This window comes from Seriola aureovittata, chromosome 2 (genome assembly GCF_021018895.1).
Source record: "Seriola aureovittata isolate HTS-2021-v1 ecotype China chromosome 2, ASM2101889v1, whole genome shotgun sequence".
NCBI classification, from domain to species: Eukaryota; Metazoa; Chordata; class Actinopteri; order Carangiformes; family Carangidae; genus Seriola; species Seriola aureovittata.
In genome coordinates, this window is record NC_079365.1 from 14,182,717 (window position 1) to 14,202,921 (window position 20,205).

The 20,205-nt window shown below is 40.0% G+C and overlaps 2 protein-coding genes across 4 annotated transcripts; both read right to left on the reverse strand.

Moving 5' to 3' along the window:
- Positions 1-266: 266 nt before the first annotated feature.
- pfdn5 (prefoldin 5) lies at positions 267-3,099 on the reverse strand. Its single transcript, XM_056399186.1, has 6 exons — positions 2,953-3,099; positions 2,057-2,159; positions 1,596-1,627; positions 1,412-1,486; positions 1,157-1,262; positions 267-654 (listed from the first exon to the last, which is right to left on the reverse strand). Exons 1-6 carry the CDS (start codon positions 3,016-3,018, stop codon positions 578-580), a joined length of 459 nt encoding a protein of 152 aa, XP_056255161.1. The 5' UTR covers positions 3,019-3,099; the 3' UTR covers positions 267-577.
- Positions 3,100-4,244: 1,145 nt separating this feature from the next.
- On the reverse strand, positions 4,245-20,080 carry espl1 (extra spindle pole bodies like 1, separase). Of its 3 annotated transcripts, XM_056398914.1 has the most exons (32): positions 18,117-20,080; positions 17,874-17,962; positions 17,298-17,600; positions 16,419-17,171; positions 16,237-16,338; positions 15,980-16,091; positions 15,706-15,833; positions 15,303-15,496; positions 14,913-15,155; positions 14,293-14,437; positions 13,855-14,014; positions 13,575-13,714; positions 13,249-13,383; positions 12,986-13,102; positions 12,690-12,861; positions 12,432-12,563; positions 12,155-12,311; positions 11,364-11,473; positions 9,870-11,032; positions 9,374-9,788; positions 8,902-9,027; positions 8,275-8,488; positions 7,881-8,086; positions 7,521-7,654; positions 6,754-6,876; positions 6,427-6,576; positions 6,098-6,265; positions 5,846-5,950; positions 5,619-5,734; positions 5,445-5,528; positions 5,079-5,243; positions 4,245-4,752 (listed from the first exon to the last, which is right to left on the reverse strand). In XM_056398914.1, exons 2-32 carry the CDS (start codon positions 17,952-17,954, stop codon positions 4,551-4,553), a joined length of 6,555 nt encoding a protein of 2,184 aa, XP_056254889.1. In that variant the 5' UTR covers positions 17,955-17,962; positions 18,117-20,080; the 3' UTR covers positions 4,245-4,550. The 3 variants fall into 3 exon arrangements, with proteins under 3 accessions (XP_056254889.1, XP_056254898.1, XP_056254879.1); XM_056398923.1 differs by having other exon boundaries at positions 7,527-7,654; positions 17,874-20,080; XM_056398904.1 differs by having other exon boundaries at positions 17,874-20,080.
- Between the last annotated feature and the right edge of the window lie 125 nt (positions 20,081-20,205).

Below are 20,205 nucleotides of genomic sequence, written 5' to 3' on the forward strand. Positions count from 1 at the left end.
AAGGTGCAGAATATGATCAGTTTTATCAATCATACTTTGACAAAAGTTCTGTTAAGGGAGCCAAAAGAGCTTAAGCAGAGCTGTTCAGGGCTGATAACGTACAAAAAAAACTAGTTTATAAGTTTACATCAACTCCTCTGTGGTAGTGTAACCGCTAATTTCTTACTTTGAGTTCAGGTGAATGTTTGTGCCAAATTTGAAGTTCCCTCAAGGTGTTACTGAGATATTGTGTTCATGAGAATGGAATGGACGGATGGACAACCTAAAAACATAATGCCTCCAGCCCTGGCTGTCACTGGCAGACCTTTAATGTTCCTTGAATGCACAGTGACATTTTCAATTATGCAAATACAGTTAAAAGAATTAAAAATAAGTATATGCTGCTTTACCATGACAATAACCTACTTTACTTTCCAGGTTTGTGCACTTACTTCAGATAGAAACAAAAACCTTTATTTTTTTATGTTTTAACATAATTTCATCAGGTTAACGAAGGGCATTTTATTGTCTTACAACAGCAGGTGTAAGTTTTTTTTGCACACAAACATAAAAAAATCATGAAGAACAGGTATTCTCATTAAGCCTTGGTGGTCACAGCCGCCTGTTGGCTCTGTTGTAGTTGCTGGATCTTCACGTTCATTACTTCGATCACAGCTGCAAGACAAAAGACAATGTATTAAATAAATAGGTGCATCATTTTTGTCCTGAACTAAAGGATGAGGTTGACTTCATGACGAATTAAATATTTCAGATCTTCTTAATTTAATCTGTAGTTTCTGTAGAATCTAAGGCACCATGTTTTTCAAATCATACACAGTACACTAGTGAACTGATTGCATTTTTCTGTAAAATATTGTCTGGGTACTATTGATAACTAATGTGAATACTATTCTAACATTTTAGTTGATCAATATCAAACTGTGTAAACTTTCGATTTTTTTCCCCATCATTACCCTCACAGTGTAATGTTTGTATGCAATCCCCTATGCAAAAGGCTGAAAGGTTTAGCATTTCTTAGTGCTTGCCTCAAATGTATTAGTAAAAGATAAGGGAGAACAGCAGCATCAAACATCTTTGTAATAAGAAATTGTGGTGATATTTGATAAAACACTGACAAAGAAATAAAGTAATCAATAGAAGATGTAGTTGGACTTACCTTGTTTCATAGCATGTTTTTCCTGAAGGGCTGGCTGAATTTTTTCTATCTGCTTTGTGAGGAAGTCTATTTTGCGCTTGAAGAATGCCTTTGAGCCTTCCACATTCTACAGAGATGGACAAATAGAGCAGTATAAATAAATCCACATAACAAATACCTCATTACAATTAACACAACAACTACCACATTATCTGAACAATTGGAAATAAATGATTAAATTATGTGCTTTAAAATTGCAACTATTTTTATTTTTACCTTTTCAACATAATATCCTGTCCCCACATCCACCAAAACATGTTCCACGTCATTTAATGTTCCAGGGACGTACATCTGAGAAGAAGGCATGTCAAGGACAAGCATAGACACAATTTCATTTAAAGAACAGTTCATACAACAGCAAAATGTGAACTTCTGGTTGCCCCACTGTAATGAAGGATACAGAACTGGTGAGCGGCACGAGCAATTCTTTTCCTGCATGAGAAAGGAGGAAAGATACACAACATATAATCAACTTCAGGTACAGATTCAAAGATGTGGATGATTTCATGAACTTTAATGATGACACTACACTTTTGAAGACAAAATGCATTTATTTTTACCCATTACTTTGACCAGCACACTGATGTGCAGTGAACCCTTTGAAGAGAATTGTTTTTACATTACTATGACTAGATTGTGCTTATTTTACTGGATGTATTTATTATGTAGAGGCTGAACTTCTATGATAAAGTTCACCATTCCAATATACAGGATTTATCACAGGATCTCAAGAACCACTGTTGAGTTACATATATTTTTATCAATCATTCCAGAGATTGATTTAAAAAACAAACAAAAAAAAAACCCCACAACAACATATGGCTTAGTGGGGCATAAAGCAATAAAACATATTTTACTCACCTTTATTGTTTTTGTTTAGAACATTCAAACTATCCTTTGCTTCAACATACTTGGTCTGGACAACTTTGAGCTGACCTATTGAAGATGTCAAGAACTCAATCTCCTGTAAAAGTTACAAAACAACCAAGGTCAGAGTTAGTGCACAGAGCGATCAAATAACTCCATACGAAACCACACCTGTGAGCCATCTGAGTCCAACAAGCAATGCTGGATTACCTACTGGGCAAAGCGGGCAATCACCCAGCGGCGCAGATTCATTTGAATCTATGTAATATTATTAATAGCAAATTTGTCAGAAAGTTGGACAACTATAGTACAATATCAGCACAATATCAGCTTTGACTTGTCCTCCATCTTCTGTCTCATAGCAAACGGGAAACTGGCAGATATGGCAAACCCCTGAGAAGCTGGCACCAGTGATTTTTGGTATTTGTTTAAATAGTTGCCACATAATTTTCTATTTGATTAATCAACTTATTTGTTCAGCTCTGGAGCACTTGTTTTTTTGGGTGCCTGGGAAAAATAGTGAAACTACCGTATATGGTGAGGGCCAACAGGGGCCCAACAACAAATTTTTGGAATATCTGACCATGCCAAGTGTGTAACTGTTAATTGCACTGATTTACCGTAAGAAAAAACAAATAGGCCCACACCTAAATATTTGTTTCCCTTTTAAGTATAGTCCAATAACGTTATACGCTAATATATAACGCGTAAACACATTAACGTTACACGCCGAGTGACACACCGGGTATTTAACTCACGTTTTTACCGTTAGCTTGTGGAGATGCTAGTTAGCTAGCCACCGTCCCATTTTCATCTAGAATATCGCCCTCATAAAGTCGATATGTAAGAACACATTCAGAACTGAAATGTACAAAACCTTTTGATGTTACCTGATCTAGCTGGGTTTTCAGTCCCTCTAACTGAGGTAGGGAGAGGTCTGTAAGATTCACCGCCATGTTGGAAGCGCGATGCCAGATGACCCTTCGTGACTGTGGTTCCGGGTGAAGAACCGCTATTAGTATGAAACGTCGCCCCCCTGTGGAAAAGGCACAACGGTTCAACGGTCCTAAACAATACCAATATTTTAATCACTTTAAATGCAAGTCAGTGATATACATTACACAAACAGTACTGTGCAGAGGTTTAAGTCACTTCAAGTTAAGTGAGGATGATTAAAAAAATCGATTATTTATCGATCATTTTCATGCAAAGTACAGTAAGCAGAAAAAAACCCAACCACCTTATAGTATTAAATTCTCCTCGTTAATCTTGCGCAGTTTTTCAAGGTACTTGGCAGGAAGGTTGTTGGAGAACTTAGTTTATCTGAAGACTCATGCTGCCTCAGTGACTTCTGTCTCTTCATGTAATCCCAGACTGAGTCCATGTTGCTTAGATCAGGGCTCTGTATGGAGCACAGACCCTGCAAGGTCAGACTGTGGCTGAGTGTTTGGCTCGTTGTCCTGCTGCAGAATGAATTTAGGACCAATCAGGCGCCTCCCTGATAGTGTTGTGTGATGGATAAAAATCTCAACATCCAAAGTGCCTTAAAGTTTTGCACAATTCATGCATAAAAGGTCATATTCTATGGGAGCAGGGCTCAAAATATTCATTACCACTAACAGTGAATCTGAAATGAAACGTTTTCAGTATACTCCTAAATATGTCTGTCATAAGTGCATATTCATTTTAAAATTGTTACTTCAACTTGAAAATACAAACCCTTAACTGTCCAACTGACAAAAGCTATAAAAGCTGACATTACTTGATGCCAGCCAAAATCGGGTTACACAAATTCAAAAGGTCAGTATGCATTTTCAAGTTTAAGTAACATGGAGTCCATTTCACATTTAGTTCCATTATAATCATTGATGAATTACATGTGGGAGTGGCATTTATTTTGTACTTTAATTAAATGTTAAAACATTAAATGATCTTGTAATAGTGATATTAGAAGGACTGATATTCCTCAGTATTTGTCCTCTAGGGCCTACAACAACTCTATACAGCTCTAAACAACTCTATACAGGAAAAAAAGAAAAAGTTAGAAATTTCTTTAAATGTTGATATTCATCAAGAATTATAGCTACGGTTTTTAGATGAAATGAGAACACAATGTCACAAGGAAACACTGCATAAATGTGACTAATTAAAAAGTAATTTCAAAAATTTTACAACACAGACATCAACTGTATGTCAGAAAACATTTATTTAAAAAACTTTGTTCAATCAACACATTAAAAGTGCATTAAAACACTTAATAAAAATTAGGAAGATATTTAAAATCATTCACACTATAGTAACATTGGTTTAAAAAAATTGAAGCATTGGTTTAAATTAATAAAATGCAGTACATTAATCTTGCTAAAACTTTGACTGGTCATCAAGTTAAAGTCACATCCTCCAGCGTGTGTACTGAAATAATAATGTTTAAATACTGCACATATTGTTTACATCCTACTTTTAGCAGAGTTTTAGCTTAGCAGCCCACCTACTGCAGGTGGACAGGTAAACCATAGACCACAGGTGCAGCTCCTATGAGGTGTTTCAGGTGTGTAGCCTGACGTGATGGTCCCATATAATCCAGGAGGGGAGCTCCAGGCCCAGCAGATAACCAGGACTCCAACAAGGCTTTAGTGAAACGGTCAATATCCCGATCTGTCACATCCCACAGATTTCCCAAAACAAAGGGGCTAAGGAGGGAAAAAGGACATAGTCAATACACACACACAAAGTTAAATTAATGTTTATTATGTGGTCAAAAAGATAGATTTGTATGGTATTAGCTGGGAACACTTATGTTCTGAGCACTTGATATATCTGCCGTACAATGATCAGTTGCTGTTAAGTTGATAATTGATGTGAACTGAAAGTGACTTAATTCAGGTTTGTAGATCCGTGAGAAAAAACAAACTTATCAACTATTAACTAACTATTTAATTTAATTTTTAGAGATATGTATTAGTAGGACAGCATTAACTGATTCTTATTCAACTGCACATAAAGACGGATATCTCACCAGCCTGCGATGAGGTAGCTGAGGATGATGCCTTGTCCTTCCTGATCCCCGCGCACTGCCAGAGCAGCACTACTGCAGCCGAAGAGAAGAGAGGCTGCTTTCATCTGCCGTTTCAGAACCGCCTGACTGTCTAGGAACCGGGCGCCTGCACCATGACCCACGTAACTAAAAGATCCCGGGGAAAGAGGCCCGTGAACAAAGATCAAACAGGTTAACAAATCAAGAGACTTAATTTATGTTTTTTGAGAAGTTTGTTTTATATGAACTGAATTAACTTAATTAATGTTGTTCAACATCTGAATTCTTATAGACTGTTGACATCATTTCCCCTCCCATTCAGGATACTTAATATCATCACTAACTCACATGTACAGATCCTTGGTTGCCACAGCTTCTTCCAGCTGACCTGAGTCAGGAGCAACACCACATACACCTTCCCAATCCAGTTTACTTTAAGGAGAATAGTAATGTAGTTAATGAGAAAGAAATACCAGTGACATACAAATCTAATCTTTTAGTTTAACTGAGAATTGGTGTTACCTGCTAAACCATTCCTTAAATCGGTCCTGAGAGTTTCCTAAATTGGCATCAGGGTCCAGCACATAAAACACCTTCTTTGTATCCACACCTTGCTTCAGGATGGAGTGAGAATCAGTCTAAAGGGAAGGATTTAAGTAATGAGACCTATAGCCACAACTGAATTTTAACATCAGTAAGTAAATTACACCTGCACCACTGTGCCTTGTAGTAATGGGGTTTAATCTTACCTCTTTCTGAATGCTCAGTCCAATTAGTGAGTGCAGAGAAGGCATCCGACTGACTGAATGAGACTTTAAGATGGAGACGCTCTCCCATGGCAACTTCTGAAGGTACTATAAAGGAAACAGGACAGATGGAGATATGACTGCATTATTATTCCACCCCACAATGGCCAAATGGACATCTTGACTCTCAAAAAATCTTTATCTACAAGTCAGACTACAGAGAGTTCAGTATTTGATGGAGATAATGAAACCAACCTTGTCCAGAATGAGAACCACGTGACCGTGGGGTTCGTCTCTCTCTGAAAGCCGGGACACAGCTGTATGGAGAAGCTGGTCACACTCCATGTCCCACTGTGGAGAAACTCCAAGAGAAAATCTTTGGATGTCTTCTTGGGAGAGTACAGGAAATGCAGACAGCACAGCCTGAAATCAAAGTTAGAAGTTAAGTGGTTGTTGTTTTGCTGTTCCTGCCCCACTTGCTTTTGAGATCAAGATAGAGTAGAAGGTTGGATGCCAATGCTCCAGGATCCATAAAAAATAAAATAAATAAATAAAAAAAAACAAACAAAAACAAAAACACACACCTTCAACATCTCCTCACTACACGTCACTCCTCTCGCAGACAAGGCCTTGCAAAGGCGCTGGGCCTGATTGGAGAGCTCCGGATCTGATGAAAAGGGAAGAAGGAAGCTCTTCCAGCATCCAAGCAATTCCTCCATGTCTTTCAACAGTTGCTGGAAGAAAGATGTGAAGGTGACTTTTAGCATTTTTTAGTCAAAACATAACTAAAAAGCATTACTTCAGATTGCTTGCTCTACATGTCTGAGTGGAAATGTATAACTGAGTGAAAGTAAGAGTAATACAGGCATTGTGAAAGCCCCTCAAGAGCAGTGCTCTTGCTCATAACTAACCTCAACTCGAGAGTCAAGTGCCCGGCGGCCTTCCCACCACTTCGCTTTCTCAGACACACAGCTCACAACCTTCTGTTCCACCTGAATACTGTCCATCTCCTGCACGAGCCAACTAATGGGGTGCTGCACAACACAAAGAGAGAAATAAATTATAGTTAGGGTTATTTGATGTGAGGTTCTGTGCGGTACCTGGTACACAATGTATTACGCTACAGATCAGCTGTTTGAGTCAGAAAGAGATAAACGGAAGTGTCCTTGTGTGTAGGAATATGGTAGTTCAACTGTTGAGAAAATGTAGTTCCAAAAGAAAGGGCTGTTTGACGGCAAGATAAAGCAGTGAAAATATCCAAAATAAAGTGCACAATTCAACTGATATTGGCAAATGGCTAAAACACATTTTTTTCAGCTGACCCTGTCCACATCAGTACATTGCTAAGCTTCTGTGGCAGTGCTCTTATCTGTTTCTCCAATACACTATGTATAGGTACCTCACACAACCCGGAGTCACTGGAATAGTCACTGAACTGAAGCCACCTTTTCAAATAGAATTTATCAGATTACAAAAATCTTTCATTTAATTCACTTAATAGATTTTCATTTCACTTAGATTCATCTACAGCTTTAATAAGGATTTTTTCTACTTTAGCTAGACTACGTGTTACTGCTGATAAGAGATGGGAAACTGTCAGCATGGCAAGCTGAACTTTGTTTAGATAATACTTGTTTGGAGTTTGAAAATCACCCATCTTAAAATTATATGTTATTACCATCACCTGCTGCTTAGATGTGGGGATATGAACGGTGACAGGGTCAGATCCTTTCTCAAGACGTGTCAGTATAATGCTGTCGCCCATTTCCCCGGGTTTTACTCCAAGCACAGACATCACACACACCGTTACCCCTGCAAAACAGAGAGAAAGGATATAATGAAAATTCACACTCTCCTTTTGTTTAATTTATCAAGCATGAAAGCATCAAGGAATCTGATTCAAGTTATGGACGAACATGAATGACATATGAGCCTCTCATAATGCATCACTGTTATGCAAAGCACATTTTGACAAAATCTAAATCACAAAAATGTACCCACTTAGCTACTGAGATAAAAACAGTTTTTATTACTTTACCTTGGGGAAGGAGTTGAAGTTGCTGGATAAACTCTTGGCAGTGGTTCTGAGGGAAAGATGAGGAGTCAGCAGTAGGGAAGGAAAATATGTTCTCCAACTGAGCCAACCTCTGTTCGGTAGAATTCTTGGATTTGGTCGGACTGAGCTCGTTTAGACTCAGAGCATCCATCTTGTCTGTCAACTCATTTGACGACTTTCTCAGCTTTCTATTCGAATGATACAAAGCAATGCAAGTGTTCAGTAATTTTAAACACAATTTGTGATCATGTAAATAAAAGGCAATGTTGGCCAATGTTGAATGATGGACGTGTTGCCAAAAATGTCTTTGGATTGAGTTGTTGAGATATCTTCTCGTAAACCAAATTGGCACTATACATATTACATATGTGCTTACTTGAGACAACTGGCTAAATGCCTGATTGTGCGATGACGGCTTGTGATGCCCAAGGACTGGGCATGTAGCATGGCTGTAGTTATGGGGTCGTGCTGTCCGAGTGCCAAAGCCAGAAGAGTAGAGAGGGTTGGGTAAATGGTGGGAGAAGGGAAGTGCTGAAGGGCCAGCCAGGCTGAACGCAGCAACAACTGAACATCCTCCAGAGAAAGATTATCTGAAAAAAATAAAATAAATAAATGAATAAATAATAATAATAATAATATTGATGAAACTGGATAAGGAGCTGGTGATCAACTGTACATCTCTTGGTAACAGCTACAACAACAAATACTTTAACTCTACAAACCTGCTACATGTAAAGGCAGGAAAGGATGGGTTGATGCATTCAAATTTGATACATTATGTTACATAGTCACCAGTACGTGTAAATTTGGTGAACAGTTAATGTACCATAGCATTACATGGCACATTTCCTTTTTCTGGTACAGATGCATTACGAGGTACTGATGTACTGATGATTCCACTTTTGTAATACCACTGTATTGTACATGTTATTGGATTGTGATTTAAAACTTCCATGAAATGACATATACCATAAAGATGGAGTATAATTGCAGAGCAGCTCACCTGGCCTGGTGTCTGGATGAGAGAGGTGGGTTTGTGGACCTTCTCTCAGATGACCTCTACTCCTCAGTTCAGACAAGTCGTCTCTTTCCAAGTCACAACACATATCCCTCCGCAAGACCTCAAAATCTATGTCAACACCGAGATAAAGGAGGAGATTAGAGCTCTAGTATCTATCCAGATTGAATACTGCAATGACTGTTATTGCTATTACGTGTCTTGCTATTTCCTGGCATTCTTCACATCTCACATACAGTTTTTAATTAAGTTTTACTGCCCAATAGCTGCATAAAATCCACAAATACTCTCCTTGCTTGTTGTTGATATTCTGAAACATACATTTTTGAGGTTTTAATACGGTATCACTGAGCTGATAAGAAATTTGAGATTATGGTGTAATTAATGGTAAACATTTTCGTTTTAAGCCAATGCAAGGTGATTATGAGAAAGTCATCCATGTAAACAAAATACACACCAGTATATTTACTTGAAGCAGGATTGTCTTCAGTCTCGGTGTCTGATGTCCTAAGCTGCTCAATGCTCATGTCCAGAACTTCATTAATTTCCTCCTCAATGGTCCTCATTTTGTCTGGCTCTTCCAGAGTTTCTGCTTCTGCCCTGGACAGCTCCCTCCTGGTTCTTCCTCGCCTTGTTGCTGGAGGCTGACAGACCAAACTCTTTTCATCTTCAGAAGACGTGGTCCGAGGCACTGCAGTGCTTTTACCCTTGGCCTGTCTCTTGGGTAGGACTTTCTCTGCTGGTGGATCTGGGGCTGTTTTAGAATTGTGGGCAGCTCTTCTCGTGGCTGGTTGCTTTTTAGGGACACGTGTTTTTTCTTTGGGCTCTGCTAGGGTATTGGCCTCTGAGTCACTCTCATCGCTAAACTCCACCTGTTAAAAAAGGAAGATGTTTTTCGTAAAATCCCAAAATTTTTTGTAACAATAAAACCTCGACTCTGATTAGATACCGACCTTGAAACGTGATTTCTTTGTGCGTCTGGGGGCGGCAGGCACAGGTTGGGCTTTGTCTTGAACTGGTGACAATTCTTCGTACACATGAAACTGTAGCTTAGAGGCAGTCCTCGGTGCTTTCTGCACTGAAGCAGGAGCTTTCTGCGCTGAAGCAGGAGCTTTCATCTTCTGAACGGGAGTACAAGCCAAAGTAGGTACCACTGTGTTGAAGTCAAAAGTGCCAAGCTCCTTAACAGAGGGCTTTGACTTAACCATTACTGGTGTCATAGGAACCGGTCCCTTTCCTCTGGAGGAGCTTGTCACTTCAATCTTGGGCTTGACAGCCTTCACCTTTTTTGCCTCCTTTGTTTTGTTGGGAATATCAGGGTTTTTAATAGAATCTTTAGACTTTTTAAGCAAGGACGAGGAAGACACCATTTTCTGTTCCGATTTCAGTTCTTTATCTTCTTTTGGTGTGTTCCAAGTCCAAGCATTTGAGAAGAGGTCCTCTGGGTTGCAGCCCTGTTTGGAAGCCAAGGTGATCAATGATACTATGGCTTTAGTTGCCATTAGGCCTGCTCTCACTGGTCTTAAGACAGGAGAGGGAGTGGAATCAACAAATGCTAAGCCGGCTTCCAGTACTTTCCATATACCACAGACCTTGTTAAGCCTTGGTTCCAGCCCGGACAGGGCCATGCAAAGGTACACACGGCCCACCAAGTCCTGCATCAGGGAGGGTTTAGAGGAGCCTTTGGTGTGGCCATAGGGAGGGAAGAGTTTAGCCAATTTTGCCCCAAGTTTGGCAGTGACACTCTTACAGCGGGCTAATGTTGCCCACTGAAGTTTCAAACCAGCCTTGGCTTCATTAGGATCCAGCTGGAGAACCAGTTCAGCCTGTGTAGCAGCCCAGCGAGCAGTGGCACGGCCCAGACAGGGCTCAGAGCAGCAGGGGCACTGGCATTTAGATTCATGCGCCAGGGAGGAGAGCCAGCGGCGAGGCTGGGCTTTGAGAGGCGGGGAGCTAGTCAGATCCTTAACTACTGGTTCTGTAGCAATCCACCTAGTGCTCAGGATGCCCTTAAGATCATCCTCCACAGTAGGTAGGGGAGACTGAGATTTCTGCACTGGGCGACCTTTCCTTGGTTTGATTTTCACCTCTGTCTTCTGCACCTGATCAGAAAAATCTGAGGAAAAGAAACAGATGTCCTTTATGCAGCTCAAGAAAGATGGCACCATCAATAAATATTTAATATTTCAAATTGGGGGTGAGCAATATGGATGTAATCCCACTGCATGATTAGACAAAAATCACATAACAGAAATTTCAGTTTATCATTTTTTAAGTTTTTAAACTACAATTTACTTGGAATTATTAACATAGATGACAAAATAGTAACAGTAATAATAACTGTGACATGACCACCTCATCACTGTACAATTTCAGTGAATTCACTGAAGGATACATTGAATAAGTGCCCAGTGCTATTTGAACTGGTAGCCGTGTATGTAACTGACCTGTGCAGAGTTCCAGAAGATTTCTGACTTTGTCTAAATCAAGTCTACTTTCTTCTCTCTCTCCTTGCATTAGCTCCAACTCAGCTTTCATCACCAGCAGCTCAGCACATCTTAATTAAATAAATAAATAAATAAATTAATAAATGAAGAGTAACAGTAAGAGTGAATTCCATCAAAAAAGCTCTCCTAATATGTTGATCAATGTCTATATTGTGCTGTGTTCTGGGCCATCTTAGGTATATTATAAGTGAAGTATTAATGAGCATGTACGAATAAAACAAATTTGGTTATTAGGTCAGTTTTAAAAGTTACACCTGTAAATTTCAACACTGTAAAATTAAGTCTTTTAACTCCTGTAAATATAAAAGCAGTCCAGCAACACCAACACAGAGTACAGCCTGAGAAATCAGAATTTCCATTACAGTCTAAGATACATTTTTATAAAAAAACTTCATAAAATTAGAATTTACTGGAGGGCTGTTGTATTGGCATGCAATAAACAGTGCAGACAGCTAATGAACTGTAACTCAGCATGTAACTGTTTCAATCAGTAACTACAATAAGGGTACACTGTATACATACTGTATATGTGAACTGTGCATCTGATCTTAATGAAATCTACAGGTTCAAGAAATATGCTTAAGTACTATATACTGTAAGTTTAACAGTGCACAAAACAAAAGAAGAAACACACTGTGACAGCAAGTGTGGGTTAATGCACCAGTTCATAAACTTTCCTTTGGACTCTGGACTATTTACATTTTAACCCTCTAACATGTACATGTACATACTGGCTGAGTGCTTGTAGCTTGATGGCCAGTTTAAGGGCTTCTAGGCATTGGAGCCTGGCATCATTGATGGCCCCACAGCTGCTTCGAACAGCCACCATCTTCATAGAGCAGTTCAACAGGTCTGAGAGCAGCTGCCATTTCAGCACCAGGTTATCTCCTACAAGGGAAGGGAAAAAGAGGATTTGGCGTAGCTGAGGGCATTAAAAGAACACATAAGTATTATCAGATTTTGAACTGATAACTGATGAACTGTTAATCCATATGTGAGACAATGTACCTTGGTCGATGAAGCGCACATCTGAGCTGCTGCTGCTATTGGTCCCGTACAGGCCTTTCCCCACTAAAGTGACCAGCAGGCTGCAGAGAAGTTTCAGGCTTTCATACAGGGCAGTGTCTGGGCTATTTATACCTGAAGCACACAAACATAGGTCCATAGTTGGTTATTGCAGCAAACCTGACCACTACATTCTCACAATGCAAAATAAAAATAAAAAGCCATCTAGTCATATTAAATGCAGCAAATGCTTCTCCGAACCATGCTGTGTTATACGGCTGCGCTCAGCTTGTGGCAGTGCATCTGTGTCCAAATTCAGGTAGGCGCTGCATGTCTGCAGCGCCCGAGCACGCAGCAGGTACCAGCTTTTTGACTGTCTCTGCTCATTCACTTCTTTAAGCACTTCACACAGATAGGGCACTCCGCGGTCCACCTGAAATGGCCAAAGAGGAGAGGAGCAATTTTGATTAAAAAAATTATTTATTTAATCACCTGTTCCACCAAAAACAGTATATGTAGATAATATTAGAAATACTGCTGGAAGACATGTTACCCACCTGTCCTGTGCTGTAGCAGTACTGAGCTTTCAACAGAATGGCCAGCATAGAGAGGGAAGAAGGTCCCTCACCAGTGGTATCTGAGGTAAGATTTTTTTCTGCTTGCTCTAACTGGCCCTAAAAACAGTAAGTTCGAGAATTATTTCACATAAAAAAAAAAAAAAAAAAGGCAGAATAAATTCCATGAATATAGATACATTCTGCCAAGTACCAAGGATAATCATTTAAAAAAAAAAAAAAAAAAAAAAAAAAAAATGCATTACCAAAGCCAGATCAGGGGCACCAATATCAAGAAGGAGGCTGGTTGATTGACAGAGGAAGCTGGCACAACTGTGGGAGTCAGCAAGATGATGTGAAAGTCCAATAGCAAGCCGGTAAGCTTCCAAAGCCTTTAGAGGCTGCATAAGAGAATAAGGAGATTTGATTAATACACACTTGTTAAATCAATCTGATCCAAGCATACACCATAAAGTACCGCTTACAGCTCTACGTCCTTCTTGCAGTACAACTACAAATGACTGTATTTACTTTACTTTTACAAGCAAGAGAGATCATCTAGAATGTTTTTGCCCACATCTTGTATTATTACCTTTCCCATGAGTCTGAAGAGAGCTGCAGTCAAAGCAATGGAGCTACAGGTCTGTTTGGGGTTCCTAACAGAGGGCAGAACTTGACTCTGCAGAAGAGCAGACCACTCATCCAGGGCTCTTTCCAAAGGTTTGCACAATTCTTAAAAGGAAAAATAATTTCAGATTTTACCCCCCCATGGTACATGGCGAAGATTCCGGGAGCAGAACAACCAATATAACATATCATGATACTTGCATCTAGTTAAAGACAATGGATAATATTAAAAAAGGGGTTCCTACTGTTCTCTGCAGCCAGGTTGAAATGCAGGCCTTCATAGACCATAATGTTGTCTTGTGTCTTCTGCTTGTCTTCATAATCAAAATCATTGGTTCCTATGGGATTGGCCACACACCGTGTCTGTTCACGCAACTCTCGCAGCTTTTTGTCCTTCTCAATGGTCTGGCCAAAAACAGTATTTTCAGTGTCAGTATATCAACCACTTTGATAATTCTATCTTGAAGTTGATTTAACCCCAAACCCTGTCAAAGCAACTAATTTGGATTTCAACTCTAACTGTTAAGCTACTTAAAAGACTGATAAAAAAGGCTATGCTATACATGACTTTGGACGTATGTAGAAGAATCACACAAACAAGATGGAAAAGACAAGACACAAAACAAAAACAGTGATTCATGAATATATGCACATACTATCCTGACAGATCCAGCAGTGCTCACCTCCTGAAGATTCTTCTCAAGAGTACAGATATACAGCCAAAGTAAAGCATGGGCCTTGTCATCCTTCAGTCTGTCAGCATTCTCTGCAGTCTCTCGTTCTTCTTCCAGTAGGCGTAAAGCTTCATGGGTAAAATCAACTGCAGAGCTGTGCAGTTAGAGAGAAAATAAACACAGAGACAGGTTGGTGGGCAGATATGTTTGTTGTCCCCACAGGAATCCTTTTTTTCCCCCAGCACAAAAACAGGTTGTACCTAAAACATTAATCAGGTGCCAGATCTGACCTATTTCCCTTGCCATCACATGTGCCATTGAAACCCCATTCACACAAGAGTCATATCTTCAGTTGCAGTTTTATACACATTGTAGATGACCCAGAGCATTATAAATTATATAATATGAGTACCAAATAAAATTATGGTTTAGCTAAATTTCTATCTCTTTCAGTAACTTGGTCTCTTGCCAACTCTTTTTCAGAGTAGTCTGGTAGTACATACATGTTTGCAAATGCCACAAAGTTCACCTGGGGCAAAACTAAGCAGCAGGTAGCATATCCTTCACCCTGGTCATAAAGCCAGATTGATATTCAGACTGACAAACCATGTTCATATGAAAGCTCCTACCAGTCAGTCTGTTCACTGAAATCCTGGAAACACACAACTTGGGCCATTTCACAGAGGTAGACAGCACGTAGGTGAGTGTGGGAGCTCCCCTCATGGCAGATGTCCAACAGATCGCAGAGTGTGTTGTAACGCTCCTGAGCGGTATCCCCTGCCACCTCCTTATAGGCACGCAGCTCTTCCTCCAAAAGGAACAGCATTACTCCTTCATCAGGGACATCAGGACCAAAACCATCACGCAATGTCCTGTTCCAGGACAAGCCAAAAGTTTGTAAGTTTGAATAAAACACCAACACCAATGCAGAAAATAGAAGACCTAGCCATTAAACATCTAGGCAGGAGTTATTTAAAGACTTTATTACTGTAAGTCACTTAAGTAGTTTTTGCCTGTACCTGAGTCGGATGTCCTCCTCAGAGTTACGTGCTGCATCAGTCTTCGTTTTCACCCAAAGAGATACCGGTTCAGCCATATGTGTAGGAACGTTGTCCCCCAGAGCTTTCAGCCACAGAATCACCCAGTCCAGTGCTCGCTCCAGTTGTCCAGCACGCCGAGAAGTCTGAACAGCCAGCATGAAGGGTCTGCTCAACTAGGTAATGATAATATAAACGTCATGTTCAAATCAAATGGTGAAGGTCAAGGTAATACATATAACTATAAACATGAAAATATATATGTAAAGCAAATTCCCCCATGGCCCTTCAGGTTTGTTTTTATCCAAGCCCATTCTAGACAAAGACATGATATGTAGTGACATGTGAAGAATAATAAAAGAAAACATGCTTAAGAAGCGCTTACCCTATCAACAGAGAGCGAGACAGGGCAATTCTTGCATAGATCCCTGCAGAGGATCTCAACTAGCGTGAACGCCTGGTCATAGAGACGCCGATTGTACAATCCACAAACTAAGTTGCTCACAGCAATAACTAAAAGACACACAGTGAACACAAAATAATCATAATAATATAATAACATATTAAGTGTATATATTACATGTTCCTAACAATTTAAGGGAGCAGTTCAGAAACATTCAAAGTTTCCTGTCAACATTAATAAAGTAGAATATAATCACCTGCTTTGATGAGAAGGCTTTCACTAGACAGCTTGCGTAGTTCAGTCATCATCTGTCCAGCTGTGGCTTGGCAGTACAGCAGCACTCTGTCCAGTGTATCACTGTTCTCCAACTAAGAAGGACAAATCATAATCAGAACTTAAGTCGAAATCCAAGAACATTAAGAACTGACGTGACGTAAGTGTATGCTCATCCATGTCATTTTCAGTTTTAGCATAACTATCATTATCATTGGACGTTACAGATTTTATCCTCACCTGTGATGCGAGCATACTCTCATAAGCAAATACAAAGCCTTGGTAAATACTGAAACAAAGGGCCTGTTGCAGTCTGCTGCCCTCAGCCTGGCATGTCAAATTCTGTAAAGAAGTCACACATCAGCAATGTATACATGTACATACACAAACACAAATTTTTCCTGGTACGTTACGAAACTCACCCTCTTTAGCATTTTTAAAATTAGCTCTTGTTGCTCCTCAAGGAAAGAAAACCAGGCAAGGAGTACAGGACCACTTAACCCCTTGTCGTGGCCATTCTCAACAGCCCACACCACGAGTGCGCACCCTTCCAGAACTGCATGAGCTTCTCTGCCCCCCAGGTCCTCCGGGAGAGACCTCAAGACTCTGGCACACTCTGTCAAAGCCTGGGCACTCTCCTCACCAGCCTTCATTGTTGAATGAACTTTTACTACCCACTTGCCAAGCAACAGAGCTGTACACTGACAGTCAGCGCAGTCCCTGACCTTGCTCTCAGCTTCATTCAGGAAGGTGGAGGCCAGATCGTAGTGCCCAGCTTTACAAAGCACCTTCACTATAATCAGCAGCATTTCAGAACGCACATATACACTTGTTTTTGCAATACACTGCCTGGCCTCGTCCCCCTCCAAGCCTTGACCACCAGTCTGGCATCTGTTGAAAAGCGAGCGCACTTCCTGGAGAAGAAAGGAAGCATCCTCATTGGTCACCGCTCCACAGCTACTCTCAAATTCAGCAATGGCATCCTCTGTGTAAATGGGAGCTTTTGAGAAGGAGGTAGTTGCACTTTCTGTGTCCAACAAGAGGAGAAAGCTCAGAGCTTGCATCTGGCAGTGGAATTTATCCCGGGGATTCAGGATTTTCCCGTCTTTGGCAGCAGAGAGTCCAGTCCAGAGCACTGAGAAGCAGCTCCGCAAAAGAACATAGTAGTCGTCCGCCTATAAACCACACATATCTTGTTAATACTGACAGTAATGAAGCGATCATGCAGTGTGTATGTGGGATATACTGCTCGTTGTGCACAGTTCATATTTAAAAAGGTTTCTGTTAAAAGTGATACATACCTGTTGTGCAGTGGTAAGCCTGCTGTAAAGCAACCCAGATACATAGCTGCATAGAATGTGGGCTTCCAGGGAGCTTAGCTTCTTGACAATATGGAAAATAATCTTTTCCATGTACAGTGGACTGCTCTGAGGAACAAGTGCTGCAGAAATATCATAGCCATGAAGGGAAAGCTTCACTAGCTTTACCAACTGACTGACATGGTCAAAGTCAAGAGATCCAACTCCAAGTTGATGGTTACAGGCTCTGATGACCCTGTCACACAGCGTGCGACCCTGAAGGCCTGGTCGACCCTTCACATAATCCTGCAAAATATAAACCAAAATGATTTAGATTCTCTTTTCACCATGGTAAATTTATTTTATATTTAACTGTAATGCATTTTGTACTTTATACACAAATCATGTCTAATATCTATCACAGCATATGTATCTAAGCTCATTTAGAGGTGGTTAATCCTATGTTAAAAGTCATTGCTTTAAATAAGTTATTTTAGACTAGTCAAATAATAGTAACTTGTAATATTACTTTCATAATAATTAATGTTACGATAGATGTGTGATTAACGTTATGCTGACCTCTAGTTCTTGAAGTAAATGCTCCGTCGCTTCCACAGAAGCAATCCGCTTTATGTACTCGTCCACTTTCAAACATTTCATGTTGGCAGCTGTAGGGGACACATCACTTAAGGGTAAGTTGCTTTTAGTTTAAGCTTCATCTACGCGAGTTAGCTTAGCCGTTAGCTAACGTTAGAGACAACGTCCGCCACAACATGACACTGCTCAACTAACGTTAACATAGCCAAAGTAACTACGACCTACCTGAAGCGGGAGACCTTTGTAGCAAAGCCTTTATTTAGAGCAGATAAAACATAGAATTAGCATATTTTAGGGCAGCCGTGGGGCTGCTGCCAAACTTAACTTAAGTAAGACTGAAAGATTCAAATCTTCAACTATCATGGAAACTGCTCGCGCAATGTTTTTGAAAGGTGTTCGCTAACCAATCCGAAAGCACATCCGGTTTTACTCGCAAATAAAAGGACTTCTTCTTCTTCTTCTTTGGGTTTTTAGGGCAGTTGGCATCCATTATGTTACATTACCGCCTCCCTCCGGTTTTATGTATCCATTACAATCTTGTGATTAGTCCTGTTGCTTTCAAAAACCTAAATATATATATCTTTCCTTCCACTGTGTCCCCACACACAAGCACATCTTTAACTTGTCGTAATTGCTGTAGTCCTGTTATCTTTGTCCTTCTTTCCTTTTCATACTTCCTACATGAAATTAGAACATTCTCCACTTTACCCTCCTTTACGTAACACCGATTACAATGACAAGTTGGATGTTTTCCTATGAAAAAAAGTGAACTATTTCAGTTGCTGTGACTGACTCAGTCTACTCATGATTACTTACTTTTCTATCGGTATTTCTTACTGCTCTTACTTTTTATTGAATTTCATGTAAGTGCCTACCCTTTGGCACAATACTGCAGCCATTGTTTAAGTATTTTCCTCCAACCAACACTTTTCCTCTCTGATTTTGAAAGCTTAATATGAATTTCCACATTTCCCCTAACTTTTCATTTCCTGGGATAGTTTGCTGGTACCCAATTGAATGTTATGTTTTTTCCCCTGACTGGCTAACCTTGAATTAGTAAACAGTAGTTTATAGGTTAGGTCGTGATGATTTCTGACTGATCCTGTTTTAGTGCTTGACAGTGCTGACACTGAATCACTACAGATGAGTATTTTACTTGTTACCACATCTTCCACCCATTCAAATGCTAACAGAATTGCAAATTATTCAAAAGCATATACACTCAAATTAAGGTTCTCCTTCTGACCTCAGTCTCGTGACTGGGAATCACCACTGTTGCCCCTGTTGCTTCTGTTAGTGGATCCTGTCTTCCATCAGCAGAAAGCTGCAAATAGTCACTGTAATTCCTATTCATGTAACCATATTCCTGGTCTAGAGCTACTGTTTTATTTCTGTGCTTGATATTCAGTAACTCCATGTCCACAAAGGCATTTTACAGTATCCATTCTGGTCTCACAGGCCACAACGCAGCTGGACAAAATATCACCACATGAACTTTCATTTGTTCTGCTATGCTCTTGCTTACCCCTCCAAAGCTATTTTTTCTGTTTTTCTCTACTCCCAACAGGCCCTACTAAGATCCATCCAACTAAGACTCTCTTAGTCGGATGACTTTCTTTGTGTCCCCTTCTATTATCCAGTAATTGGCCATCAGCTGTTTCCGATGGAGCCACAGTGGCATCTCTCCTGCCTCAACTTGTAAAGCACACACTGGTGCCATTTCCACTGCCCCTAAGCAAATCCTCAGAGCACAAGCCTGAATAACATCCAGGTGTGATAGCACAGACTTGCCTGCTGAGCTGTAACTATAATCTATTCTTGCCCTGATAAGAATGATATATATTTTAATGATCCAACATAGTTTCTCCATTCTAGCCCCATCAGACACCGCATAACATTAATGACTAACTCCCTCTAGATTATTTCCATATAACTTCAGACTAATTCCTGCCCTTACTTTCCTATTTGTGAGAAACATCATTTTAGTTTTCTCCACTGATAATTTAAAACCATTCTGTTCCCCATCTTTCCTCATTACAATAACTTGGGAACACCACTCAGATTGAGGAAGTATGGGAAATTGCAGAGCCATGGAAAGAGATTTTTATATAATTATTTTTTTAATCTGTGAATAATTAATAAAAATGTTTGGTTTGAACATATCCGTCCGAGGGCACACGTCCACAGTTCCCCAATTGACCCACTGCAGTTCAGCTGTGTTTCAACAATCAAGTTGAAACTTTTCATCGTCATTTGGGGCTGCTGGTTGTAGCATTATTATCAGTGGTGTTTGGCATTTTTAGATAACAAACTA

Excerpts from the sequence above, each read along its gene's own strand:
- pfdn5 (XM_056399186.1), bottom strand. The coding sequence starts at position 3,018 with ATGGCGGTGAATCTTACAGACCTCTCCCTACCTCAGTTAGAGGGACTG. Across the intron at positions 2,160-2,952 it reads TGAAAACCCAGCTAGATCAG|GAGATTGAGTTCTTGACATC; the intron begins GTAACATCAAAA and ends TAACTTTTACAG. Across the intron at positions 1,487-1,595 it reads TCGTGCCGCTCACCAGTTCT|ATGTACGTCCCTGGAACATT; the intron begins GTATCCTTCATT and ends CCTTCTTCTCAG.
- espl1 (XM_056398914.1), bottom strand. The coding sequence starts at position 17,954 with ATGAAATGTTTGAAAGTGGACGAGTACATAAAGCGGATTGCTTCTGTG. Across the intron at positions 13,103-13,248 it reads GTGCCCCTGATCTGGCTTTG|GGCCAGTTAGAGCAAGCAGA; the intron begins GTAATGCATTTT and ends TACTGTTTTTAG. Across the intron at positions 7,655-7,880 it reads ACTTCAACTCCTTCCCCAAG|GGGTAACGGTGTGTGTGATG; the intron begins GTAAAGTAATAA and ends TCTGTTTTGCAG.